Source organism: Bison bison, unplaced genomic scaffold (assembly GCF_000754665.1).
Source record: "Bison bison bison isolate TAMUID 2011002044 unplaced genomic scaffold, Bison_UMD1.0 scf7180017864333, whole genome shotgun sequence".
Taxonomy (NCBI): domain Eukaryota; kingdom Metazoa; phylum Chordata; class Mammalia; order Artiodactyla; family Bovidae; genus Bison; species Bison bison.
Window position 1 is genome coordinate 1,087,851 of NW_011494905.1, and position 16,074 is coordinate 1,103,924.

At 48.7% G+C, this 16,074-nt stretch overlaps 1 protein-coding gene across 3 annotated transcripts in view; it reads right to left on the bottom strand.

Annotated features, from left to right (window-relative positions):
* Window positions 1–512: 512 nt before the first annotated feature.
* IGF2BP2 (insulin-like growth factor 2 mRNA binding protein 2) overlaps window positions 513–16,074 on the bottom strand; it is a 170,297-nt gene continuing 154,735 nt past the window's right edge. For all 3 annotated transcript variants that reach the window (XM_010853878.1, XM_010853879.1, XM_010853877.1), the window contains 6 exons: window positions 15,515–15,583; window positions 14,548–14,664; window positions 9,953–10,027; window positions 4,084–4,215; window positions 3,630–3,743; window positions 513–2,351 (listed from right to left, as the gene is read on the bottom strand). In XM_010853878.1, coding sequence (XP_010852180.1) covers window positions 2,259–2,351; window positions 3,630–3,743; window positions 4,084–4,215; window positions 9,953–10,027; window positions 14,548–14,664; window positions 15,515–15,583 — 600 coding nt within the window. In that variant the 3' untranslated portion in view covers window positions 513–2,258. The remainder of the gene's footprint in view (window positions 2,352–3,629; window positions 3,744–4,083; window positions 4,216–9,952; window positions 10,028–14,547; window positions 14,665–15,514; window positions 15,584–16,074) is intronic.

Below are 16,074 nucleotides of genomic sequence, written 5' to 3' on the forward strand. Positions count from 1 at the left end.
TGAAGCAAGTACCTTGTCCTTTCCGTTGCCAGGCATGTTCTCTCTCTTCTTTTCCCTCACACAAAAATAAGCTCTTTGCCTGGCCAGGCTTAAAAGTTTCTTTAAGATAGGAGTTGGCCTTACATAGTTACTACACAGTCAGTATCCAGCCCTCTAGTCCTGTGGTTCTCAAACTTCAGTGCACACTGGAGTCACCCAGAGAGCTCCCTGAAACACCCACTGTCCACCCTCAGAATTTCTGGCTCAAGGTGGACCCCAAGAGTCTGCATTTCCAAGTTCCCAGGTGAGACTGATGCTGCTGGCCTGAGGAGCACAGTCTGACCACCACTGACCTCGTGTAGCTGCTCCCTGAGACAGGCCCGGAGAAGCCGGCCTCCCCAGTGCAGTTTCCCTGGCCTAGACGGCACATGCCCCCCCCGCCCCCCGTTTCCCCACAGTCCCCTCAGGCAGGACTCAGCTGATGCCTAGGGGTGGGCGATACTTAGTAAAATAAGAGACTGAGACACCAGGATCTGGTTAGCTGGATATATTTCTTTTTTTTGTTTGTTTTTGTTTTTGTCACAGAACACTGTTTGCAGTAGAGGAAACTGGCATTGCAGTCTGGTGGTAAAATGGCTTGTTCACATAAACCAGTACATGTTCATCCTTTAGCGCAAAAAGCCCTAATGGCGCGTACCCTATTGAAATTCAGGACATCTCCAATATTTTCTCTCTCTGTTTTTCTTTGTCATCTTTTTTTTTTTTAATAAACAATTTCAAGGTTTGTCCAAAAGAAGGCCATATAGGTTCTTGGCTAGCGGAAGACAATTCAGAACAGTTGTTGCACACTTGGACTGTCACCTTCTCCAGGCTGGCAGTTGATTTTTTTTTTCCAACTCATTTTTATTAAAAAAATAAAAAAATGCTCCAACTATCAGTTTTACAAAATCTCTAAGGGAAACACAAGAGCAAGGTGCTGAGGTAAAAAACACCTGAGGTAGCTTTTTTTGTGTGTTTTTCTCGTTAAAAAAATCTGTAAATTTAACGCCCTGGGCCAACGACCTCGTGTAAATTGCTATTTTCCTCCATACTTTTTTTAAAAAGAAAGAAATCATTTCGCTGAATATTGATGGCTTATACACCAAAATGTAAAAAGACAAAATACATTCTTTCTTTGTGGAATTTTTCGTTTGTTTGGTTGGTTTGATGGGTTCCTGTTTTCCTCTTCCAAAATGCTAGGACAAGTACCATTGACTCTTGTTCTTTTGAGTAACCAAGTGTAAGTTGAGGCTGGTTTGTGTGTTTCGCTTTTGTTCCTTTGTGTGATGTGATACTCAGAGCACTGCTTTGCCTGGGGGGTGCGTAGATATGGGAATTGAGACAGAGGGATGAGGGAATTAAAAAGAATGGGGATGGAGAAGACAGGGAGGGAGAGGGGACGGGGGAGAGATAAACAGAGAGAGACAGAATTATATAGCAGTATGCAAAAACCAGTTTAAAACCTGTGAAGCAAAGAGAAATGGGTGTGAGAGTTAGGGATGAAGAGAGACAGAGTTTCCTCTTCAGTGAGACGGTATCCCTTCTGTTGACATACACAGGTGATCCAGAACTGCTGTGAGTGTCCTTTCGGTGAGATTTCCCTCCAGGTGAATTTTGTGTGGGTGGCCTTGAAGTTCCTTACTAAACCATTAGACCTCCCAAAGGATGACTTTATTCTTTAAAGTCTAGAAAAGCCTGCTTTCTCTTGAAAAAGAAAAAAGAATTAATAATTGATTTAAAAAAATTGGAGTTAGTTGAGTTATTTGATATATTATTTCTAAAATATATTAACGCCGCAGGCACCCTGTGTAACCCACAGGCCACATATCTTAACATCTTTCCCTTCTAATATGTACATACATGTACAGAGACAATTTTCCACAAAAAGAAAAGGGTGTGAATTTTGCTTTGATTTGAACGCGTTCACCTATGTTAGTTCAACTAAAAGGGATAGCGTGGTGGGCGTTGAGATCCGAGTGGATGGTGAAGTGGATGGCTGCGAAGCCTGCAGAGGCCCCGGGGGAGGCGGGAGGCTGGGCCTCGACACAGTGCCCTCCCGCCTCCCTTCCTGCCCCCCGGATCCTCAGGGCCTCTGCAGAGCCCCTGGCGCCTCCGCAGACTTCTCATTCCTCAGGATGGTCTTTGGTTTGCTCCCGATCTGGCTGGCTGTGTTTGGTCTCATTCTGTCAGGTGTTGGAAGGGCTACATTCATCCGTTGTTTGCTGGTGCCTGTGGGAGCCTCACTTGCTGCGCTGTGAGGCGACTCCCTGAGGATATTTCTGCTCCTGCTGCTTCACCTGCTGTACAATTTCCCTGATCTTGCGCTGTGCAGTCTGCAGCAAGGGAGAGGAAGGGGATGGGGGGAGAAAAGGAACCCAGTTCTGAGGACAGGCAGAGGGGAGTGGGGGAGTGGGCTTGGGACTTGGGGGGAGGAGGTGGTAACCTCAGAGAAGTGTCATCTGGACTCTATTTCAGTAAAATGGCAGAGTTCCCCACCCCTACTCCAAGGCTGCTAGGTGGAAGGTAAGAAAATGGGATCCCAGGAACCACAACCAGGGCATCAGTGACTCAGGACCCTGCAGAGGTCAGACAGCATCGTCTCTCCCAGCTACACTCACTCCAGTGTCCAATGCTGCCCCCCCAACATCCCCCCTGCCTTCCTCGAGTGTGGTATATAGTGGGGATATGACAGTCAGTGGCATGGGGAGAAAGTGAGAAACTGGCCCAGATACTAACGCCACCCTGAACAAGTGGAGAAAACACATGAACCCACACCTGCCCCCTCACCCACCCTGGTGCTCCTTTTGCAAGGAGAGCCCTGCCATTGAGACCTGTGCCCAGGGCTGGGAGGGGACAGCCACAGGGGTGGCGTGGCCGGGCTCTGACTGTAGGGAGTTTCAGGGTGCCTGTGGGTCATGGGGCTGCAGCAGCATCACAGGGCCTGGCAAAGCATGGCGTTGGGAACATGGGCTAACAACCCAGACACACCTGCCGTGTCAGTGGAGACCGCCTCTGCTCCTTCAGGATTGGGACTGGACGGCTTTATCCCACCCCCACCCCATCCATAACAAAGCATTAGAAAGAACCAGGTCACATGATGCTGAGGGGCTGGCCCTTCTGCCTGGACGAGCAGCAGCTGTGTGGAGCTCTGAGTCCTAATGAGGGGTGTCGTGCAGCAGAGGAGAGGAAAGAGAAACACGGGTCTCCTGGGATGAGTGTTTAACCTGTAATAGTGTCATTGTGGCACCCAGGCTGGTCCTCAGGGTCCAAGGGTGACCTTGGACTTCCTGGTAAGTGACTCCAGGCAGGGAAAGGCTGTGACTGAGGCCTGGTCAGGAGGATGAGGGAACGCAAGAGCTCGCAGTCCAGCATTTGAGAGGCTGAACTGTACTCACTTGATTCCAAAGCTCTACGCCCTTCCTCAGCCTGCTCTAGCAGAGCTAGGAGAGCAGCAGTAAGCTGAGGAGTGGTCGCCCCTGCCCCGTTCCATCTGTGCATGGGGGTCAGGGCAGGGGCGTGCGCAGGGCCTGGGGCCACCCGACAGGTCACCAAGAGCTTAGAGACTTGAAAAGAGATTAGCAGGAGAGACTGGACGTTCACAGCACAGGTACCTGACTGGCAAAGAAATGCCCGATAATTCTGACAATCACTTCCTCATTTTCATCTGGTGTTTGGTCACGAGGCACGATGACTTCTGCACTGGTTAAGTTCTGCAGTTCATTCACCTGTGGAGGAAGAAACCAAAAAACGTGTGACTCACTTCACTGCAGTCTCCAAGGCATGTCCGAGGACCTGGGTGGAACTCTGCTCCCTACTCTTTCCCGCTGCTGTGTGTGTGGGTTTACAGGGGCAGGAGGTGGCTCCCTGTCTTCACTTCCCAGCGTGTAGCCTAGATGCAGCGTGTCTGGACTCAGGACCCTGGTTTCTCGGGGTCTGGCTCAGCACTGTGGATCTGAGGCCCTCAGCTTGGGATGATGCAGATTACATTTTTGTCCCAGGAGAGTCAGGGGTGCCAGTCTGAGGGAAGTCAGGCCAGGAGATGAAGCCAGCTCAGAGCACACTCACGGTTTTGCCGCCCTTGCCGATCACACGGCCGGCTGTAGAGGAGGGCACTCGGATGTGGGCTTCCAGCTTCACCTCCTCTTTGGGGTTAAAGAAGTTTTCTTCTTTCAGTTTCCCAAAGATCCGCCCCTGGGCCTGAGAGAGCAAGACATGTCAACCTGCTTTAGCAGCACTGCTGTGGGAACTGGTGAGTCCAAGGCATGGCACAACCCCGGCCCCATGCTCACCAGGGCCCGCTCTGCTGGCTCAGACCCGGTGGGCACACGCCTTCCACACCCAACAAGTGCACCCTGCAGACATGCATAGATACTCCTGTGTCTTCAGGTTTGCACACGATCGCACAGGGAGCTTTCTGTGTGCAGGGACAGGGTGGAACTACCTATAGTCTTTGTATCCTGAGCACCTATAAATATTTGCTTGAATGAATTTGTTCAGGGAATTCTTAACTTCCTCCCACCCATAGTATGTTCATAAGTCTGTTATTAAAGGATGGAGGCAAGGGTGGTGGTGACAGGATTTGCTTTCTGATACCTAACTCCAGAGGTAGTGTAGCCAAGAGCTTATTGTTCTGTTTAAAATTTGAAGAACTTAAAAAGTATTTATTTATTTAATGGCTGCACTGCTCAGCATATGAGATTTGTTTCCTGACCAGGGGTCAAACCTGTGCCCCATGCAGTGGTAACACAGAGTCTTAACCATTGGACTGCCAGGGAAACCCCTAAAAGGATTTAAAAAAAAAAACTGAGATAGAACTTACATAACCTAAAATTCTGCCCTTTCAAGTGTACACTCCAGTGGTTTTTAGGACGTTCATTACGTTGTGCAACCACCACCACTATTCAGAATGTTTCTATCCCATTCCCCCAGATAAAACCCGTGCCTATTGGCAGACAGTCCCAGTTCCTCCTCTCTAGTCCCTGGCAACCATTAAAGTACTTCTATCTGCACGGATTTGCCTTTTCTGATGCTTCACATAAATGGAATATACCATATGTGGCCCGCTGTGTCTTCCTTCTCTCACTGGATGGAATGTTTTCTAGGCTCACCTATGATGTAGTGCGCGTCAGAATTTCACTCTTTTCATGGCTGACTGATATCCTATTACGTCATTATACCACATTTTGTTTATCCATTATGAGTTGAAGGACTATTGTTCTTGAACATTTATACATGTGTTAATTTTTTTCTCAGACACATTTTAAATATTTTTAATATGAATTATATTTTATAAATATGTTTCTTTTAGAAAACTCAATTTGTAATTTTTCTAGGGGTGAAAAGGTAAAAACAAAATACTGCAGGAGAAGGGAGACAGCTGAGAGAGTAGTAACAGAAGGACTTGAGCTCACCTCCTCTCACGAAAACACCAAAATCACAACCAACTGCTGAACAACCATCAACAAAAAGACTGGAACCTTTCCAAAAAGATAATCTGCATCCGAAAACAAAGAAGCCACAACAAGATGGTAGGAGGGGTGCAGTCACAATAAAATCAAATCCCATACCCACCAGGCCACCCACAAACTGGAAACTCATTATACTGCAGAGGTTCTCCCAGAGGAGTGAGAGTTCTGAGCCCCACGCCAGGCTCCCCAGATGGGCGTCTGGCATCCTGAGGAGGAGTCTCTAGAGCATTTGGCTTTGAAGGGCCAGAGGCACTTGAGTGCAGGAGCTCCACAGGACTGAGGGAAGCAGAGACTCCACTCTTGGAGGGTGCACACGAGGTTTCACATGCCCTGGGACCCAAGGCAAAGCAGTGACTCCACAGGAGCCCCAGTTAGACCTACCTGTAGGTTTTGGAGAGTCTCCTGGAGAGGCAGGGATTGGCTGTGGCCCACTGTGGGGCAAGGACACTGGTAGTGGAGGCCCCAGGGAATATTCCTCAATGTGAGCTCTCCTGGAGGTCACCATTTGGTACTGAGACCTGGCCGCACCCAATAGCCTGCAAGCTCCAGTGCTTCAGGCCAACCAACAGGCTGGGAACACAGCCCCAGCAATCAACCGACACAATGCCTAAAGCTGTCCTGAGTCCACAGGCACCTCAAGACATGCCCTTTGACATGGCCCTGCCCACAAGAGGGACAAGAGCCAGCCCCATCCCCCAGCTGGCAGGCACCAGTCACTACCACCAGGAAGCCTGTACAAACCCCTGAACCAACCTCACCCGTCAGGGGGCAGACATGAGAAGCAAGAACTACAATCCAGCAGCCTACAGAAGGGAGACCACAAATACACAATGAGACAGCAGAGAAGTATGTTCCAGAAGAAGGAACAAGATAAAACCCAAGAACAACAACTAAATGAAATCGAGACAGGCAATCTACCTGAAGGTAGAGAAGACTCTCCACATGGACATCACCACATGGTCAATACCGAAATCAGATTGATAGTATTCTTTGTAGCCAAAGATGGAGAAACTATATACAGTCAGCAAAAACAAACTGACTGTGGCTCAGATCCTGAACGTATTGCCAAGTTCAGACTTAAATTGAAGAAAGTAGGGAAAACCACCAGACCATTCAGGTAACTAAATCAGATCCCTTGTGACTATACAGTGTAAATGAGAAATAGATTCAAGAGATTAGATCTGATAGAGTGCCTGAAGAACTATGGACAGAGGTTCATAACATTGTACAGGAGGCAGGGATCAAGACCATCCCCAAGAAAAAGAAGTGCAAAAAGGCAAAATGGTTGTCTGAGGAGGACTTAAAAATAGCTGTGAAAAGAAGAGAAGTGAAAGGCAAAGGAGAAAAGGAAAGATATACCCATTTGAATGCAGAGTTCCAAAGAATAGCAAGGAGAGATAAGAAAGCCTTCCTCAGTAATCAGTGCAAATAAATAGAGGAAAACAACAGAATGAGAAAGACTAGAGATCTCTTCAAGAAAATTAGAGATACCAAGGGAACATTTCATGCAAAGATTGGCTCGATAAAGGACAGAAATGGTATGGACCTAACAGAAGCCGAAGATATTAAGAAGAGGTGGCAGGAATACACAGAAGAACTATACGAAAAAGATCTTCATGACCCAGATAACCACAATGATGTGATCACTCACCTAGAGCCAGATAGCCTGGAATGTGAAGTCAAGTGGGCCTTAGGAAGCATCACTATGAACAAAGCTAGTGGAGGTGATAGAATTCCAGTTGAGCTATTTCAAACCCTAAAAGATGATGCTGTGAAAGTGCTGCACTCAATATGCCAGCAAATTTGGAAAATTCAACAGTGGCTACAGGACTGGAAAAGGTCAATTTTCATTCCAATCCCTAAGAAAGGCAATGCCAAAGAATGCTCAAACTACCACACAATTGCCCTCATCTCACACACTAGTAAAGTAATGCTCAAAATTCTCCAAGCAAGGCTTCAACAGTATGTGAACTGTGAACTTCCAAATGTTCAAGCTGGATTTAGAAAAGGCAGAGGAACAAGAGACCAAATTGCCAACATCCGCTGGATCATGGAAAAAGCAAGAAATTTCCAGAAAAGCATCTATTTCTGCTTCATTGTCTATGCCAAAGCCTTTGACTGTGTGGATCACAACAAACTGTGGAAAATTCTGAAAGAGATGGGAATACCAGACTGCCTGACCTGCCTCCTGAGAAATCTGTATGCAGATCAAGAAGCAACAGTTAGACTTGGACATGGAACAACAGACTGGTTCCAAATTGGGAAAGGAGTACATCAAGGCTGTATATTGTCACCCTGCTTATTTAACTTATATGCAGAGTACATCATGAGAAACGCTGGACTGGATGAAGCACAGCTGGAATCAAGATTGCTGGGAGAAATATCAATAACCTCATATGCAGATGACACTACACTCATGGCAGAAAGTGAAGAACTAAAGAGTCTTTTGATGAAAGTGAAAGAGAAGATTGAAAAAGTTGGCTTAAAACTCAACATTCAGAAAACTAAGATCATGGCATCTGGTCTGATCATTTTATGGCAAATAGATGGGGAGATAATGGAAATAGTGACAGACTTTATTTTGAGGGGCTCCAAAATCACTGCAGATGGTGACTGCAGCCATGAAATTAAAAGACACTTTCTCCTTGGAAGAAAAGTTATGACCAACTTAGACAGCATATTAAAAAGCAGAGACATTACTTGGCCAACAAAGGTCCATTTAGTCAAAGCTTTGGTTTTTCCAGTAGTCATGTATGGATGTGAGGCCTGGACTATAAAAAAAAGCTGAGCACCAAAGAATTGATTCTTTTGAACTGTGGTATTGGAGAAGACTCTTGAGAGTCCCTTGGACTGCAAGGAGATCCAGCCAGTCCATCCTAAAGGAAATCAGTCCTGAATATTCATTGGAAGGACTGATGCTGAAGAATGAATAAGTGAGTTGGGAGACTGGTGAAAATCACACTGTGGAACAGAATAAAGAATGAAAAGAAATGAGCAAGTCTAAGAGACCTCTGAGGCAACGCTAAGTGTACCAGCATTCACTTTATAGGGGTTCTAGAAGAAGATGAGAGAGAGAAAGGGCCTGAGAAAATGAAGTGATGAAAGGGAAAAACCTACAACAAAGGATAGCCAGCAAGGCTCTCATTCAGAATCAATGAATAAGTCAAAAGCTTTACAGATAAGCAAAAGCTAAGAGAATTCACTACTTTATAACAAATGCTAAAGGAACTTCTTTAGGTGGAAAAGCCCACAACTAGAAACAAGAAAATTATGAATGGGCAAGTTCACCAGTAAAGACAAACATAGAGTAAAGGTGGGAAACCATTCATACACAAATACAGCATCAAAAGCAGTCATCACGAGGAGAGCACAAATGCAGGACATTGGAAAGGCATTTGAAATTAGATCAGCAACTTTATTAAACAGTGTTGTGTATATAAAGACTGCTATGTAAAAACCAAAAAATCTATAATAGATACACAAAAAAGAAAAAGCAGTCCAAACGCAACACTAAAGATAGTCATCAATTGTGAGAGAACAAAAGAGGAAGGGAAGAAAAAAGACTTACAGAAACAAACCCGAAACAATTAACAAAATGGCAATAAGAACATACATATTGATAATTACCTTAAATGTAAAAGGATTAAATGCTCCAACCAAAAGTGATGCACATACACACACACACACAGTGGGATGTTACTCAGCCCATTTACAAAAGAATAAACACCACTGGCAGTAACATGGATGGACCTAGAGATGATCATATTAAGTGAAGTAAACCAGAGACAAATATATGATATCACTTATATGTGGAATCTAAAAAAGTGATACAAGTAAACTTATTTACGAAACAAGGAAACAGGCTCACGGACAACAAACATGGTTACCAAGGGAGGAATTAGGGGTGGGGAGATAAATTAGGAGTTTGGGATTATCATATGTCAACAAAGACCTACTGTATAGCACAAGGAACTCTGCTCAACATTATGTAATAACCTACGTGGGAAAACCACCTGAGAAAGAATGGATACATGCATGTGTGTAACTGAACACCTGAGACTAACACAGCATTGGAAAACTGTCCTCCAGTATGAAATAAAGGAACGCACGCCTCCGCACACTTACAACAAGCTGCTGTTTCCCCTCACACCCTGTGTTTATGCTCCATCTTCAAAACCATGGCCAAGGGATCAGAGATGTTCCTGCGGGGGTGCTATCTGAACTGGGCACTGACAGTCCACTTTTCACAGGAGAGAAGGGAAGGAGGGCTCCGTGTAGAGGGCACAGCCTGGAGGCGGGGAAGACAGGGTGGGTCGGAGACTACTGCAGGAAGGGAAATGAAGATAGGATGGAGCCTCCAAAGAAGAGCCTGAAGCTGCCTCTGGGGCAGCTGCACTTGCTAAAGGTCCTCAGCGCCCCTAACAGGCAGCCCTGCGCTCAGGACTGAGGGGGTTCTTGGCACTGACCTTGAACTGAGCTTCAGGTGGGCCGGTGATGATGACCATCCTTTCACTGACGTCTGGGCCTTCTGCTGGGGCGATCTGCAGTTCACAAAGCAAGAGGGAGATGCTGCTGCTTGGTGCTGTTCCCTGCGCCCCTTCTCCTCGTGTAAGTGGGTGGCACCCCTACTAGCAAGAGATTACGGGACTCGTGCCTTTGCACCCGGGACTCTAAGCCTGCTGCTTCCACCCTGGGTCTTAGGAGAAATGACATTAGTACCCAGGATCAAATTCAGGTGGGAAGCAGGTTACTAGTTACTGCCTATCCCTGCCCCCAACCCCAGCAGTGACCAACCTCTTCACCAAGAAGCCCTCTAGCCCACCCAGGGCCCAGAGGCGAGGAAGGGCTGGAAGGGCTGGTCAACAGAGGAGTTCAGTCGAGCCAGTCTGCAGGAAAGGGCCTCTTGGCTCTCATTCTTGGCTGCTGGTGGCAACTGAACTAGAGCAGGCGTGCCTAGGACTGTGATGGTGCCTGAGCAAGCATGAGGACACCCGGGTCCAGGGTGCTCTGCACACCCACCTCTCCCCACAGGTGGAACCTGGTTGAACCTGGCAAGCTGGAAACCTAGCGCTCAGTCTCAGTCTGACATTAACACAACTCAAGATGGACCAAGTACACATTTTTTGGTTATAACCTCTTTATATATTCCCCATTGTAACAAAATTAGTTACTTTTATTTATTTAGGTCATACTGCATAGTTTTCAGATCTCAGTTCCCCATCAGGGGCCGAACACATGTCCCTTGCAGTAGAAGCTTAGGATCCTAACCACTGGACCACCAGGGAACTCCTGTAAAGTTACTTTAAACTGAGTTAAAAGTACACTGGGTGTTTAGGATGAGCCAGGTTAGTACACAAATGCACCTCATGAGGTTGTATGCACGGTCCAGAGACACCATCCCCAAGACTGACCTGAACTGTTCAGCATGAATGTGATGCACCACTAACGGGGTGTGTCTGAAGTCACCGTCTCTGAACCACTGTGTCTGAGTCTCAAGCTGCCTTCAAAAGACCTCCACCTCCACAGGGTTTAATTTACTTTCCTCTCTACACGGCTGCATCTGCAGGCCTCAGGGTCCCGTGTCACTTTTCCAGCTTTGCTGTGAAGACAGAGCCAAGGCCTGCTCTGACCTGTGCCCACTCTGGAAGGGGAGACCCTTCTCGAGGCCTCAAGGAGGATCCGGCCCTGACTACTTAGTGGTATGAGGGTGAACGTCAGACACTCGTCACCCATCAGAGCTTCTTGGAGGATCTTCCCTCTGCTGCGGGCAGACTGCCTGCCAGCCTCCAACCTCAGGGCTGCAGCCTCAGCTAAAAAACGCAGATGTGTCCAGGGGACTGAGAGTCTCCAGCAGGCCGCAGCACAGATCACTGGTGAGGGGGCAGTCCAGTGGTTAAGATTTCACCTTCCAGTGCAGGGGTGCAGGTTCAGTCCCTGGTCAGGGAGCTGATCCCACATGCCTTGTGGTCAAAAGACCAAAACATAAAGCAGAAGCAATATTGGAACAAATTCAATAAAGGCTTTAAAAATGGTCCACATCAAAAAAAGAAAAAAAATCTTAAAAAAAAAAAAAAAGATCACTGGCGGGAACCCCTGTCTCTACTTCTAGATCCATAGTGGAGTGAAGTCGCTCAGTTGTGTCCGACTCTTTGTGACCCTGTGGACTGTAACCTACCAGGCTCCTCTGTCCATGGGATTCTCCAGGCAAGAATACTGGAGTGGGTTGCCATTTCGTTTTCCAAGGGATCTTCCCGACCCAGGGATTGAACCCAGGTCTCCCGCCTTGCAGGCAGACGCTTTAACCTCTGAGCCACCAGGGAAGCCCATAGATCCATAGGTGGCATTAAATCTGCTCCTTGTGTGCAAGGGTGAATGAGAGTGACAAAGCATGGGCACAGTGGTTCCCAGCTCTTATCCACCCAAACTGAGAAAGGCTAATTCCCCCATCGTGTTGACCCGATCAGTTCTCACAGCCACCTTGCTCCAATTCTGAAAGAAAGTCATCTGTCCTCTACCCGGCATTCCCAGCCCAGCCTGGCACTGAGAGCCACACGTGTGCAGCCGCACTTCTGGAATGGCACTCTGCAGGCAAACACCCCAGAGGCTCTGTGATGAGGACCCCATTCTATGACTGAAGCAGATGAGACACAGAAAGATGGGGTGATCATCAAGATCACGGGTGAGCAGGGCTGGAGTGGGGACTGGGAGTTGTGTGTGACATTCTTAAACCCGCCATCAAGAGGCTCCGCAGGCTGAGCAGGTGATGAGGTCTCCGCTCTCGCCTGTGACGGAAGCATCTCTTACGTGTACCACACGGTCCCAACTCAGCCCACCACCTTCCAGCACTGTGCTCCCACACGTTAGTGTAAGGCTGGCCCCTGCCCCGGCAGCATCGATGTGCCTCTAGGCGTGGCCTCAAGACCAGCAGGGCAGGATGGGAGTGGTTCTCCAGAGCAGGCAAGATCATCACCTTTAGAGACATGCTGTCAGAGACCCGTCAAGATAAAACTAGCAAAAACCAGATCAATTTTAAGAAGTAGGAAATATGTCTCGCAAATGCTTGGCTTCCCTGGTTTCTTCTCTCTCCTGCTGCTCTAGAGAGCCAGAGCCCATTCTGTTCCTGGCCCAGCCCCGTGGTCTCTGTCCAGCACAGAAGTCACACTACCACTCAATGCTGCTGGGATACCGAGCGACTATGGGGAGGCTCAGGGGAAGTCCAAGGGGTCGATCCTTCTCTACTTTCCTGAAGGCTTGCTGGAATGACTGATCGAGCATTCAGAGTGCTATAGTGAGAAAACACTGGACCAGAGACAGGAGAGCCTGGTCCAATCTCGGCTCTCATAGGCTTTAGCTTTGTGGCCGTCGACATGTCAACCAAACACTGGGCCCTGGTTCCTTAGGGGCAAGGGCAAGTGGAGAGTCATTGCTGCAGTCGCCCCAGGAGGTGCCCCGTAGCCTACAAGTCAGCAGAGCTGCTATCTAAGCCTTGCTGTGGCCTGTTCCCTCTTTCCAACTCACTTTTCTCAGTGGAAATAGGATTTAATGAGACAGTTCTTCAAGTCCCTTCTAGTTGAAATTGTTTCTGTCTCTTGCACTGCATCTCAGACCACAGGGCCCAACCTCTCAGTATGCAGCCAGCACAGTGGCTGTCCACACCCTACCTGTCCCACATGGAGGGTGGGCTCAGCACAGCCTGTGCTACCTGGGCTGGGTCTCACCTGCAACAAGCCTGCTGGGTGCAAAGGCTCTAGCTGCTCTGCTACTGGTCACCCCCCACCCTCGGGCTCTCCTCCAGTCTGTGCACTTCGTGGGTGAGACCGACAGGGCCGTGAGGGAAAATGCTTTACCTACATAACATTCTGTCACAGTCTCACTGCAGTCCTTGTTCTGTACCACTCAAGGTTTTTTCTTCCTCCAGCACACTTGCTGTGGGAGAAATTCCAGCTCTTCTTGGGGAGAAAGTGTAAGCATTCTTTCTCTCCAAGTCATGAGACTTCTTGTTCGGAATTCCGGGTTGTCCCATGGCAGCGAATTATTTTACGTAACAACGGAAACTCTGTTTCCGAAAGTGTTTCATGAGGCTTGGGACGTGCTCAGCATTCTGCCCGTGAGTCAGCGCTGATAGCCGGGCTTGGAGCAGGACCAGGGCCGAATAATCCTCCCCTTTCAGTTTCTCTGACGACTCTTCCCGTTATGCTCTGGGAGGCAGGATGTGGGTATGGAACTGCAGCGACCTCGGAGCTCGGGCGCTGCGTGAATCAAGGGGCCTTCCTCCCTGACCCCTCTGCTCAGTGTCCAGGCTGCATCTCAGGCTTTGTCACCAGCTTTTGTCTATGGTTTCGTCACTGCTTTTCAAAGAGCTTTTCATTCAAACTGTTTTGTTTCAAAGTTCAGGGGTTTCTGAAGTGGAGACTAACTAAGGCATCAAAGCACTGACTGCTGCTGCTGCTAAGTGGCCTCAGTCGTGTCCGACTCTGTGCGACCCCAGAGACGGCAGCCCACCAGGCTCCCCCGTCCCTGGGATTCTCCAGGCAAGAACACTGGAGTGGGTTGCCATTGCCTTCTCCAATGCACGAAAGTGAAAAGTGAAAGTGAAGTTGCTCAGTTGTGTCCGACTCTTAACGACCCCATGGACTGCAGCCTTCCAGGCTCCTCCGTCCATGGGATTTTCCAGGCAAGAGTACTGGAGTGGGGTGCCAATGCCAAGCAATGACAACTGCTGAGTATAAATGATCATTTCCCTCAGGCCCACAGTCCCTTCAATTGGGAGAATCCTCTGCTTCATCTTGAGGAGAGGAGGACAGTGGTAGCCCAAGGAAGACTAGGTTGGCTTATGTATTACTAGTATTTTTTTTTCCTAATTCATTTGTTAGTTGAACAAAAAAAGGAGAGAGGAAAACATGAGTACATATGGAAACAGTGCTGCAGGCAGGTTCCAGGATTCTGCAGATGGTGCAAGAGTTCCCCAGGACGGACAGAAGGAATAAGGGACATGGAGTAGGTGGTGGTGGGGGGGGTGGAAGACGGTGGGACACAGACGGCTGTTCAAGAGCAGCTTTACCTTAATGGAGGCCCCGGCGAATCTGGCCAGCTGTTTAATGTGCGCTCCTTTCTTCCCGATAATGGCCCCCACGGCCTGGGTTGGGATGAACAGATTGACAATCTCCTGCTCCGGATACTGGAAGGACAAGACAAGACAGATGCCATCATTCCCCTGTGGGCTGCCTCCCCAGACCAGTGGCGGGGTGCAACATGGGATTCTTTGTTGCCTGGGGCACTGCAGGTGGGAAGCTGGAGGGATGAACCTGAACAGTGGCCGTACTATTAATAACTACCCTACAACCAGAGTGCAAGTGTCTTTCGAGCATCTCTGAATTCGCTGGTCCCAGCAAGCTGCCTGTTCACAGGCTTTCTGTGAAGTTCAAACCTGAGTATCCCTTCTGTGTCTTCTTCCAAGGAATCAACAGCTCATAAGCATACCGCGCCTGAGGCACTTTGTGGGTGGGAATGCAGAGCTGCCCTCCCCATCCTTGGCAGGAGCAGATGTTGCAGGGGCGATGGTTCACAATGAGACTGATTAAACCTGTTCTGACTGGGCTGCACAGGACAACCTAGAGAGACATGGGCAAGGGCGTTGGGGGCCCTTGCAGTCCCTGTCCTTGGAGGCCTGTGGGAATGACACAGCCCACCTGCTAGACTTTGTTAAAGAACTTTGGAGACTGTTCTTTAGCCCAGCCTCACCTCCTAATGGGACTGCTGATCACCTCCCCGCCCTTCCCCACACCAGCTTCCAGCCACCTGTGGGGTCTGTGAGCACAAACGGGATGCTGACGGGGCATCCTCCCGTGCGCTCAAGTGCCGGGTCGTCCTGTGCTGGTACTCTGTGACGTGTCGCTCCCAGGACAGCCTGCAACCGCGGGGCACAGCATGTGCACTGTGAGCAAGCCTGGTCAGTCTGCCAAGGACTGCGTGGCACTGGCTACAGGAGAGGGACAAGTGGCGGATGGGACTAAAATGTGGGCACTTACAGAGTGATGATGCGGGAACGGGCCAAACTGGTGAGGGGGGTACAAGCTGGAGAAATATCCGGAGTGGGTCTGCAGCAGGAGAGAAACATTCAGTCAGTGGGGCCCGCGAGGCCGCTCACCAAACTCAGGGAGGCAAGATGCCCACACGTACCCTGGCTCCCAGCACACCGCTGCGCAGCCCTGAAGGCACATCCCTCTGCAGCTCAGATCTCTGCTGCTTTCCCTGGTGGAGCCAAGCTCTGGGCTTCCCAGGAACCCACCAGGGTAGGGAGCATGCACTCACACTTTCTAACCTAACCTCAGGCAGAGAGGGAGGGCCAGTGGGTTCTCTTTGCTGAGGAATTATGAACCGTGGATTAAAGGCCTAGAGGGTGCCAGGCCAAGTCCAAGAGTTAGTCCAAACAAGCAAAGGTGTTCCTGGGGAAGTCAGATCACTGAGCTCCCACAGAATCTTAGAAGGAATGGAGTGATGGAGAATAGAGGAGTTAAAACAAAATTGAGACAGGAGAGAAAATGAATGAATATATATATATATATATATATATATATATAGTATATAT